The sequence below is a fragment of the Pezoporus wallicus genome, unplaced genomic scaffold, assembly GCF_028554395.1.
Source record: "Pezoporus wallicus isolate ANWC-B61680 ecotype Strahan unplaced genomic scaffold, APGP_CSIRO_Pwel_v1 contig_2908, whole genome shotgun sequence".
In the NCBI taxonomy this organism is placed as follows: Eukaryota; Metazoa; Chordata; class Aves; order Psittaciformes; family Psittacidae; genus Pezoporus; species Pezoporus wallicus.
In genome coordinates, this window is record NW_026642179.1 from 239288 (window position 1) to 253448 (window position 14161).

General features: G+C 39.9%; 1 protein-coding gene across 3 annotated transcripts in view; it reads right to left on the bottom strand.

Annotated features, from left to right (window-relative positions):
* Window positions 1–14161, bottom strand: part of PDE3A (phosphodiesterase 3A) — a 256702-nt gene that overhangs the window by 40078 nt on the left and 202463 nt on the right. For all 3 annotated transcript variants that reach the window (XM_057427925.1, XM_057427926.1, XM_057427927.1), the window contains 2 exons: window positions 3338–3598; window positions 360–514 (listed from right to left, as the gene is read on the bottom strand). In XM_057427925.1, the coding sequence (XP_057283908.1) occupies window positions 360–514; window positions 3338–3598 (416 nt within the window). The remainder of the gene's footprint in view (window positions 1–359; window positions 515–3337; window positions 3599–14161) is intronic.

Genomic DNA, 14161 nt, shown 5'->3' on the forward strand with positions numbered 1-14161 from the left:
CCCAACAGCAAACACTGGTGATGTTGGGCCTTCTCAAGTCCTATCTTTTTCTCTACTACTGGCACCAAATTTTGAATTGCAGAAAAACACGAGTCTTCTGTTATCACAGCTCTGAATTCTCTTCTTGAATTTGGTGCTTTCGCACTTTGCTAACACGAATAGATTTATTTATTATTTTGGTTCCTAATAATAATAATAGTTTTGGCATAATCTGACTAAAACTGGGAATGCTACTTCACTGGTAACACAATTTAGAGAAGCATGAACAAGTAGTTCAAATGCACTTTGGAGTCAGCATTTTTAAATGAGGGACATCATCACACAGAACCAAAGAAATTCACCCAAGGAGAGACACAAACCTGGATGAAGATGGTTCATGAGGTTTGATGCTGGCACTGCGATCCCTTCTCACTGGAGCTGGCTCCAGTGTAGGTAATCCTGTGGCTGATGTTGTTGTGGTCCAAGTTGAGGACACTCGTCTCAGCAGTCCTGGAGGCAAACTTCTCCGTAAGCGCTAGAGAGAAATCAGTTGCTTAGAGTTTATATAGGCGTACAAGAGCTTTAAACACCAGAAGAAAACCATTTCCATTTGATTAATTCTGCCTGACAACTTAAGTACTTTAAGTACCTTAAATCTGTATTCTCCCAGGTCTTATAGGGCCTGCCGTCTATTCAAATCAACACAGCTGGTGCTTTAAATGCTTAGAGGATCTGGACCATCCTCCCTATTTTAAGGTTAAAAAAAGTTATGCATCTACAGCCCCATAGCCACTGACGTTCAACACTTGGAGCTCTCGCTGGAGTCAGCCAATGATAGTTGTGCTCTTTAAAAATGTTGGTCTTACATGATGTGGCCAAAGGCACTTAAGTCATCAGGGCCACAAAGCTGACTGAGGGATTGAAGCATCCATCATAAAGGGAAAGGCTGAGAGAGCTGGGATGGCTTAGCCTGAAAAAGAGAAGGCACAGGGAACGTCTTACCAATGTACATAAATACCTGAAGGTAGGGTGTAAAAAAGATGGAGCCAGGCTCTTTTCAGTGTTGTCCAGTGACAGGACAAGAGGCAATGGGGCACAAATTGCAATATAAGAAATTACATTTAAATGTAAGAAAGCGTTTTTTACTTCAAGGATGACTGAACACGGAAAGAAATTGCCCAGAGAGGCTGTGGAGTCTACATCCACTGAAATACTCAAAACTGGATAACCTCCTAAGAAACCAGCTCTAGGTTGGGCTTAGAGAAACCTGCTCCAGGTTCAACATGCTTGAGCTGAGGGACTGGACGAGATGATATCCACATGTACTTTCAACCTCAACTATTCTGTGATTTAAACTGTCATGAATGGAACAAGAAACACAAGGTAAGACAGGCTGTAAGAAAAATAAGGAAAGGGAGTTCCAAAGTTTTTTCCTGCTATACCTACCCAATGCAAAGATCACTGACTGAAAGTAAACTTTCTTGTTCTGGGGTATGTCATCTCCTGAAAAGCTTAGAGAAAGCATCACCATTTACAGCAGATTCTTCTTGACCACCTTGCATTTTTCTTTCACCTGACTCTTCCTTTTCTCCACTAAGAGGACTCACATTGTTTCTCCAAATTTCTGAAGTCAGAGGTAATAAAAGATGATGAACCTTTATGGATCCAGATTTGGTGTTACAGATGCTAAAATTCTGTAAGATACTTCCCCTGTACTTTTCCTGAAGTATTTATATAGGTAACAGCTAAAATAAGTATGTCTATGTGATGCAGCATTTTGACTTTGCCACAGGGCTAAGAGATATGAAATGGAAGAGACTTGTAGTTCTAAAGCTCAAACTTACAGAAAAATATGTTAACATATTATCTCCTTACCCAAAGTGTTCAGCATCAGATGGTTAAGGTAAAGACCCCAAATCTGTATTTAGACACTTCAATAAAGGACTGCAATGTTAGTCTTATGAACCCCACATTTAGGTCAGTGAATTCTTCAGTCAAATTAGTTCTCTGTAGCATTAACTCATTTCTTCATCCTTCACTTCTTTGCTCCTCACTAGGTATTATGCAACAGCAAACTGGTATCTGTTCGCTGCGTTTGCTCATGTGATGGCACTGTTCTTCCACTTAACTTTTCCCCTCAGAGCCTAGAGTACAGCAATGATAGACACGTACGCTAAAATAAACTGGGAAATGCTCTTAAAAACATGTGAACATCCTTTTCATACATACAGCTGCTATATAAGCAAGTAGTGTAATTATTATCATCACACTGAAATATATTAAAGGAAGAATCACAAGTGTTGCAATTCAGATGCTGGGAAATGCTAGAATTAATGCTGGCTGTGCCATTTGGACTGCTAAAAGCTTGTGCCTGTGCAATGTACTCTGACTGTATTTAATTTTACAAGGGAAACTGCAGTACAAAATTCCAAAAGTATTTTGGTTTAGTTTCGAAAGTGAAATGTAAGCCTTGCAGGGCAGCTAATTAGCAACAAACCTACAATTCAAACTACTTCAAAGCTGATGTGTTCCTTCTAGTTGTTCATTTACTAAATGTGGGTGGTTATTTCCTGTTGGATTCGGGAGCATTTGTAAAGCCATCTGTCAAGGCAGTAATGTACACATCTTTTTGGTTCAGTCCTCTTTTTCTTCTCAAAACTACTTACAATGATCTTACAATATTTGTCATACTAAGTATTACGGTGATCTCTTCTGTTTGTTTGGCATACAACATTCTAAACTTTATCCAAAGCACCTGGAGGTCCTCAGTACAGACCTTTTCATTGACCTCTACAGGTTTCACACCTCTAGCTAATGGAAGGAAGAAGAGTCTGAAATTCACAGAGAATTTCAAATTCCAATCTTCAAAGTAGGCAAAAAGGTTTCCCATATTACTACTTAATTCCCCACTGCTCATTGACTAGAACAGTCACCCTACATGGAGCGCCTCAAATCCTTTGAGTGGGAGGGAAATTTCTGCGTGAGAAGTAATAGAGCAGACTTGTGAGACTGGATGCTGAAAGGCTTTGCCTTGCTCTGCTTCCTATCACTTCTCTCTTAAGCTCCAAATAGGAGAGGAGAGGAAATACACATACCACCTATGATGTTGGCTATCCTTTGCCAAATATCATCTTCTGAAGATGCCTGAACCAAAGTCAACCTGGCCATGAGTTGAAGGATACACAGGAATTGTCTTAATATGAAACCTAAATTCTACTTAGCTGTCACTTTTATATTAACAGTATGATCAGTGCATAAAATGTTAATCTGAAGCAAAGAAGCAAAAAGGACAGTGACATAGTCCATTGCTGTCCCTTTAGGGAGAGACGAGTTACAACATACAGGGTCCAGTACCCACCTTGGGAATAGCTAGTTTCTCTCCCTTCTCCGGACATTCCTCTGAGTCGGAGCAGGTGTAGTTCTCACTGAAGGATACCAAAGGGTTTACCCTTGGCTTGTGGATGGCCTGGAAGGTTAACTGCGTATTAAGCAGGTTGCTCACTGTTCTCAGTGAAGTACACACATTGGGGGGCAGCGAAGGATCTGCCAGAAGATCTGTAATGAGCCCATGTGCTTCTCCCATGACAGCAATATCCACTGTAATACTGGTGCCAGAAGACTAAAGAAGACAAAAATAATACATGTAATACAACAGAAGTGAACAACCTGCTGAGCAGTATCAAAAGCTGTGGTGAACTGTATCCACAACTTTTGCTAAAGCAGTTACCCATAAAGTGGAAAAATAACAACATGAAATAATTCTTTAAATAAGGAGAATCATGCTGAATAGATCGATCATCAGGCATAACGATCACCATCCGCAAAGAGTTTGGAATTTCATCATATCTGATTTCACAGCTTTCACCATCTGCAGCTGACTGAACCCATCTGAATGAATTGTTCAGGCTCCCTACAGAGACACAGTCAATGGCCAGGGGCTATTTGTCCAAATAATAGGAGGGGAGGAGTCCCTTTTGAGACTCTTTCTACTAACTAGAGGCATCTAAAACAACTAATGTCCAATGAAATGAATCTCAAGCATATACTGAGATTTTTTAAATATGTGCAAGCTATTAATACATAGCATTCTGGTATGGTGGCAACAACATTCTTCTACCAGCAGTTGCAAATTGGGCAGCTATACCAAAATTAAAATTGAGTAAAAAGTGGATTTTCCAATCCTAATTTTATTCAGATAGAAGTGATGAGAATAGTTATTCAATAGGCTTGTATAGCCAATTCAGACTGCCCTTACTTTCTCTTGTTTTTTTTTCTGGGTTTGAAATATATACCTGCTTTACATATATCATTTAGGAAGAATTATTACGTAAAGTGATGCATGAACAGAAATAATACCAAGGAGCAGCTCATATCAGTGGCAAATCTTACACACTCTTCCTAGTGCACGTATATAACTGATCTGTAATTGATGCATTGCAAACCAACTGTCGCCCAGGAAAACTGTTTTCATACATTCTTCTTCACACCATTTTTCCTATGTTGTGTTTCTGACACATAAGCTCAATTTTGCTGCTACTGTTTGGGACTTTTCAGCAGGTGTAGGTGTAGTTTGCCAGAGAGACCATTCCAGAAGATTTGACTAATTTTTTTTTTTTTTTAATGTATTGCTGAAAAATCCCTAAGATACACAGTTCTCCAAAAAGGGAAGTTATACCTGTGAAAAGAGCATGCGGGTCTCTTAGAATGGCAAGTATAGAACATGAAGAATAGGGCAGGCTGCTTAGCAGGAGGGTGATCAGAGCCCCAGCCAGGAGTGATTCACCAGTGACAGCATTTATCACAACACATCAGAGAACAGCATAACACGGCTTGACACTGCTTCATTCTCAGAAAAGGCTCTACAGGCAACAGCAAAGTATTTCTGAGGTAAGCGATATATTAGCTAAGTATTGCTACCCCCCCCCCCCCATCTTCCCAGTTGCGTAGCGTGGACATTAGGCTCTTAGCAATAGCTGTTTCACTCCACTAATCCAATCTTCATGTCCTATTTCTAACACAGGATCCACTCCTCATGTCCTGATTCTTGCTAACACAGAAGTAAGCTGCAGGACCAGAAGATAGGACTCCTTACTCACCATCCTCCCACAGAACCAGAAAACCAGCCTCTTGTTCCCACATTTATTTTCTTTGTCATGATATGAAATAAAATAAACCAGAAACCTCTTGATATACTGAATCTCTATTTCATCCTACTGAAAAAAATTAATGGTTGAAGTTAATTTAATGGCTCTTTCATTGCTTACCCTCTCAGGAGTGCATGCAGAGGGTTCTGGCAGATACTAAAGAAAATTCTTAAATTAAAAGACAAGGCTTGGGATGAGAGTAATTAATTATCTATCTTAACCTCAGCCCTGAAAAAAAGACCAAAGGGGAGGGCAGGAGAATACATCATTCAGAGTGCGATAGAAGCCTCAGATTTTCAGCAAAACTGCATTATCTACAGTTTGAAAATTCTATTAAGCCTGGAGCCTGGAGCTGTTGACTGCCAATCAGAGAAAGAGATTAATACTTCAATGAAGTAAACAAGTCTGACTCAGCGGGCCATAAGCAGAGGCCCAGATTTTGTACAGCACTACTAATATTTTGCAAAGCAGCCAGCATTGTTCTCCATGATTAGTACCAAGTGGGAAGAGGGGAGCCGTTCTCTTCTCAGCAGTGAATTTCTGCCACATGGCATCTGACATTGTCATGGGAGGCTTTGTCACATCTTGGTGACTCCAACCTTGACTCTGGGACCCAGCAGACCTGTCCAACTCAAATGCCAAGCTGTGCTGAGTTACGCGAGAAGCTGGTGCTGAGGCCACATGGCACAGGAGGAGGGATGCCACATACTGGGTCTGCATCCTCCCTCCTGAGCTCTGCCTACACCTCACTGGCAAGGACAGTCTGCACTCAAATTGAGTTAGGTATTTACACAAGTAAGACAGTAACACTGCTGCAGCCCATGCCCCACTAGAACTAATCCATGTAAACAAAGCAGCTCTCTGGAAGACTGAGAAAGGCTTTAGAGCATGGGAAGAGCACATCTGAAACCAACTCACCCCCTGCACAATGTGCATGGTGGCAGGACCTTCTGCACTTTTTGACCAAAAGGGCACTATCTGCAGATCTAACATTTTCAACTGACACCTCACATGAAATCCCTGCAGCCATCCACCCTGCCTGCATGAAGCGTGCCCAGAGAGGTCAGCTCTATACCTATAAGAAGGTGCACGTTGAGCATCCCTCACCAGACCTGAAACAAGACATAGATCCTGCCAGCACAGACCAGCCTCGATCACCATAGAACATCAACAGTTACCAGTCTGTGCAACATGACACACTGCATTGCAAAGACTTCAAGTGAAAATACAGTTTTTCAAAGACATCATTGTAGTGAGCTGCTTTAAATGACACATATATATCATACCTAGAGGATTGACTGAACTACATATAATGCTTAGAATCCTTAGAATGAGAGCATATGCAAAAGGAGAACATACCAAACTTAAATTCTTCTCAAAGAAAGAAGAGGGCAAACACTGCTATAATGCATCATTTACAGTACACTAACATCACATCCTAATTTGGCATGGTTTATATGTGGCAATTTAATTGCACTGAACTTTTATTCAGGAAAACAGTTTCTTTTTCAAGCAGTTTGAATATTTCATCTATCCCAGGATGAATTTAGAGCACTATCAGACTAGTCTGACTAGATAAAATTGCAGTTATTCAAATCATCATTTTCTAAAAACAGTTACAAACCGAATACATGAAAACATTTTAAAATATTTTTTGATTCTCTACTATAAACCAGTAGAGAACAGTGCATGCTTTGCAAACCACTACTCAGAAAGTAAACTAAAATGAGTTTCCCTAAAGGAAAAGGAAACCTGAAATTTATTATAAAACGCGTATGATGATGTGAAACAAAAGAAAAGATTCACATAAGACAGTAAATTGCTGAAAAGTTTAGACTGACGTAATTGCTTATATGCATATCCAGACACTTGCACACATATAGACACACATGGTCTTTTTTTAGGGTAAAAGTGCATACAAAGTCCATGCTCAGACTTTGTAAGTAGTTTTCTACTAACATGAATAGCCTCTGCCTGAACTGATCTGGATTATTCCCAAATCACTTTACTCATCAGAACTCAAAAGCCGGATACTTGGGAATAGTGGCATGAATAACATGTTTGCATCACTAACAACTAACTTGGTAAAACAAAACAAAAAAGCCAAAGAGTTAAGCTAAGGCAAATTTAATTTCACACTGGTCAGTATTCATTTATCAATCTATGCTAATGATTGGGAAGTTTCCTCACATGAATTTTGGCTTACTGTTTACTTTGTGACTTCATCCGAAATTTGATTTAGGCGATGTTATGCAGTGACTAAAACTGTAATGCCCTAGGGCATGAGAATGAGAAAGCAAAAAGACTGGAAACAAAAGCCTATCAACTAAAGATGATCCCTGATAACTAAGGTGAGGGGCAAACCAAATTCTTTTCAATGCTGAAAACCAGCTGGTGTTGCTCTTTCCTTCCTACCCCCCCGCCCCCTTCTTTTTTTAAACTGGCATTCAGGTGGGTGTTTTACGTCGTGGTACCACCTGAACTCCTGAGTTCAAATGTGCTTACTATACGTTTTGTGCCATCTTTTTATTTTCAAAAATAAAAGGGGTTTTCCCTAAAGAACTCATATGAAAAGTAAGATGGCCAGATCCCAGTAGGATGCATTAGAGACCAGCGACAGACATATATAGTACACAGCACCAATTGTCCAATCATCTACATTTGCATAGGTGGGGGTATACTTGGAATCTGCAAGAAAACGTTCATGTACCAAGCAGCACACATACTGCTGCATCTGTAGAACCAAATCACAAGTAGAGTGTCCCACTGTCACACAGACAATTTTTGTCAGGGCAGGAAACTTATCTTCAGGAAAACACTCTTAAGTGAAATATGAAAACAATATTCTGGTAAATTTTAATGATCACTTAGAATGTTTAGGTTTGAATAGTTTGGTTTGGATTCTGTAACATGGCTAGAATACTTTCAAAATCTGCATAACCTTCTGTAGGTTTTTATGTTACATTTCACAAAATTCCACTTGTTTTCCTCTACTAAATTATATTATGCATAAACCCCTAAGAATAGCTTTTTACTTAGTAGAGCAAAAAGTGGATAAAATTGCATAGGAAAAATTAATTTAGGAAAATAGGAATAATAAATTACTTTATCCATAAGACCCGATAGATAAATTTAGTTTACAAATTGGTACTAGTTAAGAAACAGCTGACCCAACAGTGAAGCCGATTTGACATCCTTATACTTAACAGATGCCTTACTGCAAATAAAAGTCATTCCCCCCCCCCTTGGTGTTTTGCATATGACTCATAAAACTGAACTCATCCACCTTAACTAAAAAAAAATGCTGCTTCTCTCCACCCTCTAAGGAAAGCCAATTAACATGACAACAGAAAACCAGTCAAAACTGAAGCATAATAAGAACACAGAAGAAAGGAAAAAAAGTAAACCAGTTATCAAACACAAACCACAATTCATTTCACACAGCCTCATGTTAGGGAAAAAATAAAATCCTCATCTGCTGTGGCTTGTACAAGGAAAAGCACTGAAGGCTTTTCATCACATTGCACCCAAGAACACTCTCTAAGTGAAAGAATGGGGGAGGCGAGGAGGAAAAAAAGGAAAAAAGCAGCATCTGCATCTAGCGTATCTTCAATCTTCACACAATTATGAGCAACAGTAAATCACAACCTGATACAGTTTCCAAGTCACATCATGAATGTTCAGGCCAAGCTGTCTGGAAACAAAATTAAAAGCAAATATAATTCTCCATTATTTTAATGTCCACAGAGCGATCTGAAGGATAAACATGAATTGGCTTCTATGGAAATAATGAATCATTTTAAAGGCGCCACAGACTTAACTACTCCACCTTTCACTAGATGACTAAGGAGAAAAGAAAAGTGTGTGTACAATTTTTGACATTTTACTGTTCAGTATTTAAATCTGCAGAACTGGAGTTTTACGCAGATTCCTTATTTTTATTTTACTCTTATTTTGTACTAACACAAGATTTCATGTTTTCTCTTCTCTAGTGAGCAAACAGGACATTTATGAAACGTTTTTCCCCACCTTAACGAAGCACAGCTTTTCCACTGCTCTCTGGAGTTAGACCAGCTGCAACCTCTGTAAGATATATTCTTTAGTGGTACTGAATATAGCGCCTTTCTTTTGTCCCATCACATTGATCAAATAAAACCTTTCTTAACTCATCAATGCAATCACTGATTTTGCTGCTGATTCTTTAAAGTACACAGAACCATGTAACTGTAAACCAAACACTGAAGCACAACAGATGAGCCCATAGGGAAAACTCTAGACCTTGAGCAAGCCAAAACAATTATGGTTTTGACCCTTGGGATGGCACCACCACAGCTACACAGCCCTTCCTGGTAACAATTACACTGAACTCTGATCTGCAAAGCAGAAAATGTCACGACCGCCACACGCAGTGCATCTAGAGTCGGAGCACTTGCCAGCATGGTGCCTGAGTCCAAGGATCATAGCGTAGCCAGAGGAAATACTCGACAGGAGTTCTGCAGAGGATCTAATGAAATGGGGCTCACTGAAGAGTTGTGTGTTTTGTCCCCTCAGCACTCACCGTATTTGCAATAATCCCTTTCCTCAGCAACAGCCCGGTGCCCACTCAGTCAGCAGGAGGCAGATGTGCTGGGGACTACGTGCATGCTGATGAGCAAACAGGTTTATATGGGGCTCCTGTCTTAATCTCACACTGTTTTAACCTGTCAGTCATCTACTATCAAGTAACACCAGTAATTTGGACCTACCTCTGGTATCCCATCATAGGTTATCATAAAATTTCTAGGAGGATAATCCTCTCTGATGTTTCCTTCCATCTGCCATATTTGCCTGAAACTGTTGGACAGCATTATCATGTAAACCTACTTTCTTTAGAAAACCAGGATGAAAACATCATTCTTAAATGCGTCTAATGTTTAATCTACTGAAAGTAATTGCAACCTTTGCAAACACTGAACTGTAAGCCTTTAAGAAAGAGGCACTGGTTTGAGAAGGAAATACATTTTTTTTCTTTATTACAAGACCTGTGGAATGTATAACTGTTTATAGCACACTTTGTCTGGGGCTGCAGTTGCCGTCACCGCATCCTGCACATCTACCTTAGGTGACACCATTCATGGCTAGATTTCTTCCATTACACGACCTTTCAGTTCGTGATAATTTTGTCAGCCAAAGAGCTCAGACTGAAATGTACACTGCCAGGTATTTGTCTGGGATGAATTATTTCAGCATTTGAGAAAAAATTGTTCAGACATTTACAAGAACACTGTTGAAGTGTTTTATCCACACTAAAAATTCCTAGTAAACTGATACCATTTAATCTGCAGCAGGCACAGAAGGTGCAGTAAGGCCTTTTGCTTTCCCTGTCCTGATATGCCCAGATTTAGCTATATAGCTTCTGGGAAAAATAAAACCAAGGCTAGCCTTGCACGACCTTCGTGGGTTGTCAGAAACCATCCACCAAACTGCCTGAGGATGCTGTCTGCCCTAAGTGCGTACACCTCCATAAGATGCCCACATGGCCTTGTGCACTGTGCTCGACATCCCAAGGGTCAAAGGATCACATTTAATTCAAACTGCACTGTCAGTCTGCAGCTCAGACTTACACCTCAATTATACTTCCCTCTTGTTGACTGACAATGTTATAGTAATTGTTAGCAGTGATATCACCGTGATAATTGCTCCTCTCTTCAATGTTCAATGCCCAGGCTTGGGTTAGCAGCTCCCTGGATGGAAAAGTCTCTTTCACAGCTTTAGCAAAAATTACTACATGTTTTAAAAAAATAAGATTCTTTTGAATATCATAATCAATAGACAAACCAACATGCCCTCAGGAAAGCATGGCTTTAAGGTCCTCACAGATAAGCATGAGGGAGAGAAGGAGTTTTCGTGCCATCTGTAACTTTCAAGGGAGTTCCAAGTTCTTTCTTTCAGGTCACCTAGCAGGCTTTTCCAGATTTGTAACTTACATCAAAACAAAACCTCCTAGTGGTTTTTGGCAGGCAGGCAAGCAAGCAACAAGAAAAACATAGATGCAAAAATCATCTCAAGGAGTGGGACAATTAGAGTTGGTAAGATTCAAGACCTACAGACTAGGAAAGTCTGCACCTTTGTGGACACAAGTACTGCACATAACCCAATGCAACAGAAATCCCCACTATTTATATCTGACAGAGAGGACCTCAAATTAACAAACTCTACTGGTACTGACATAAAGTACTACCTAATTTACCACATTTCCTTCTCACAATAGAGCACAAGTATTTCAGCTGCTGCTGGAAAGCCCCAGAAAGCGTAGGGGAAATGGGCAGCGGTCTGTCACCCAGAGCATGTGCCATGGGTAGCACCACTGCCACTCTGTTGCAAGTAAGAATGGCAAAGGGCAAGCTGGAACCAGCCATACATGTGCTCTGCCTTGGGCTCCTGGGGAAATCCCAGTTCAAATGAAGATACTCAGAGAGTTTGGCGACCTGCTTAAGGCATCCCACAAGGACGATCCAGGGAATGCAGCTCCTGGAAGGAGGCAAGATCACAGGGTGAACTTCCTGGCTAACTGCCGCTGGCCGCAGCTTGGAAACCTTGTGGAAACCCTGATGCTGATGTTTGATGTTCTCAGCAGAGCCTTGGGGATTCAGTCACACAATTCCAAGGGACTTTCCATGCAATTTGGCTGCCTAAAAGCCTTAAACTATCACGACTATCCCAGCCTGAAGAACTACATGATGACATAAATCAGATAACAGTCAATCACAGTCAGGCTTTATTATTTAAAATGTAGAAACCACTCCAACTAAACTCAGAACTTTAAAAATTATTACTTTTCTTTAAAACACAGCAGATGGGAAAAATTAAATTCTAAATGGGGCTCAAATCTGCTTTGAATAACACAAACTGAGGAAAACAATTCTGTACTTCAGAGATTGTCCTCAATTGTCTTACATTATTGTTCTTCAATTTTGTACATCAAATGGTCACAAATTGGTAGCTTGAAGCTGATAGTCTGCGTTCATGTGAAGAAAACAGTGACAACTGTCTTCAGTCTCAACTGGAGATGCAGTAACACCAGCTGGGACCCAGCAGGAGCAGGATGCTGGGTGCACATACAGCGGAGGATGTGCCATCTATTAATACCTGGGATCTTACCCATTTGAGTTTACAGCTCCAGTATCCTAACTGCCTGCTTAACATAGGAAGCTATTTTAATTCTATGGTGAACTAAAACAGAGCAGCCAAATACACAGCATGAGTTAAAAAAAGATCCATTGAAAGCAATAATCACCATTCTGCCTCCTGCATACTAACTAATCCTCCCCCATTTTCAACTTGACAGTCTCAGTTACACTAGAACAAAGCCAAAGGAGCCATGCACTGCTATATTATCGCCCTTTTAAAATATCTCAGAATCTTTAGGGAGGCAACTTGTGAAGCAACATCACAATTAGCAGCAAGTTGCAGAAATGCATATGAAAATTATCCCGTCAAAAGATTCACAGCAGTTCTTCACTAAGGACTGTTTAACAGTATTAAGAACTGCATTACTAAATATCATTAAAAACATATTGCAAATAAATGCAGCCTCTAAATTAGGACAAAAGATAAGGTGCAGGGGGACAGAATAAAGAATTGATACAGAGGGTGTCTAATGCGCCTTTAAATATTAAAAAGTAGTTGCCATCAGAGGAATAAACTTAAAACAAAAGCAAACTTGGTGAAGTTTTAAGAACTGAGTGTTGAAAACCAGAATAAACTAAAACAAGAAAATAAGAAACTAGGAAATAACCATCACTGAAGTTGCAGATACAGGGTCTTTAAAGTTCAGTCTGCTCTTACTGAATTTACAACAGGGATTTAGAAGTGACAGCAGGAGCCTGATATGCATCTTGGGCCACGTTTTGCATATGCCGTAGCAACAGGAACAGGAAGATCTCATGAAACTCTCCAGGTGACCAAGAACACTAATAATATTTAGTGGCCCATTTTTTAGAACATGCTTTCACAGAAGCAAAGACAGGGAGAGATATTCTGCACCTTTTGAAAAGGATAAATCCTGTGCTTATGGAAGTCAAGTGACTGCCTCACTGCAATCAAATTGATCAAATTTTAACACATTTTTCTTCTCCATCAGACCTTGTGGTTTGCATTATTTTAGTTTTCCTGATACAAAGCACTCACGCTAATACCAGTTAATAACCATCTAGTGTTACAGATGCTGCCTCCTCTTTCTCATGACTTTATGGCACTAATGAACTTCTCTGTGAAAAGAATTAATCATTTTCCTTTAAGACTTGGCTTTGGATTCTTATGACTCATTCAAGAAAAGCAACTGTAGCCTTAGGGACTTGCAGCCCCCAAATCCTTCATCATAAGTGTGCAGAGCTGCAATTTATCTAAAGTACAAGCTGCTTCAACATCTAAAGACAAGACCTGCAAAAGGCACACTAAGCATGCACTATATGCGAAAATCCCCCTCCTTTCCTAGATTTGTAGCAGACACTTTGATGAAGATCAGAACAGAGAGAAACAGTAATTCATATAGAAGAAAAAGAAAACACTATCCTGACATGTCTTCTATGATATTAAAATGATTTTTTTCACTTAGCACAGATATAAAATGACAGACTAGCAAGCCCTGAGGACTGCTTCCAACCTACTTCATCCTTGACCTGCAAGGATCAACTTCAAGACACACTAGGTAGTTTATACTATAGGCTTATTTTGCCTTTGTTGTCACAAATGAGAAAAAATATTTGCTTGCTGACACACAAGGTATACAGACGATCACAACAATAGGTTAATGCTTACATACGATGGCCATTTTCAGCGACTATTATTCTGGCCTACAATCTATGAACCAGATGTTAAAAGTTCTAGGACTTTCCAAGCAACCTCAGCAACCACTATATTTTTTCATCAAGCTGGTTACTGGTTTGTCCTGTGCACAGTTTTTATCTAAGAGAATTCCCACTTTCTACTTGTGGCTTTTAGGTTGCGAGAAGTTTTTGGCTTGCACATCAGAAAAAAAAAAAAGAAAATGCAGACAG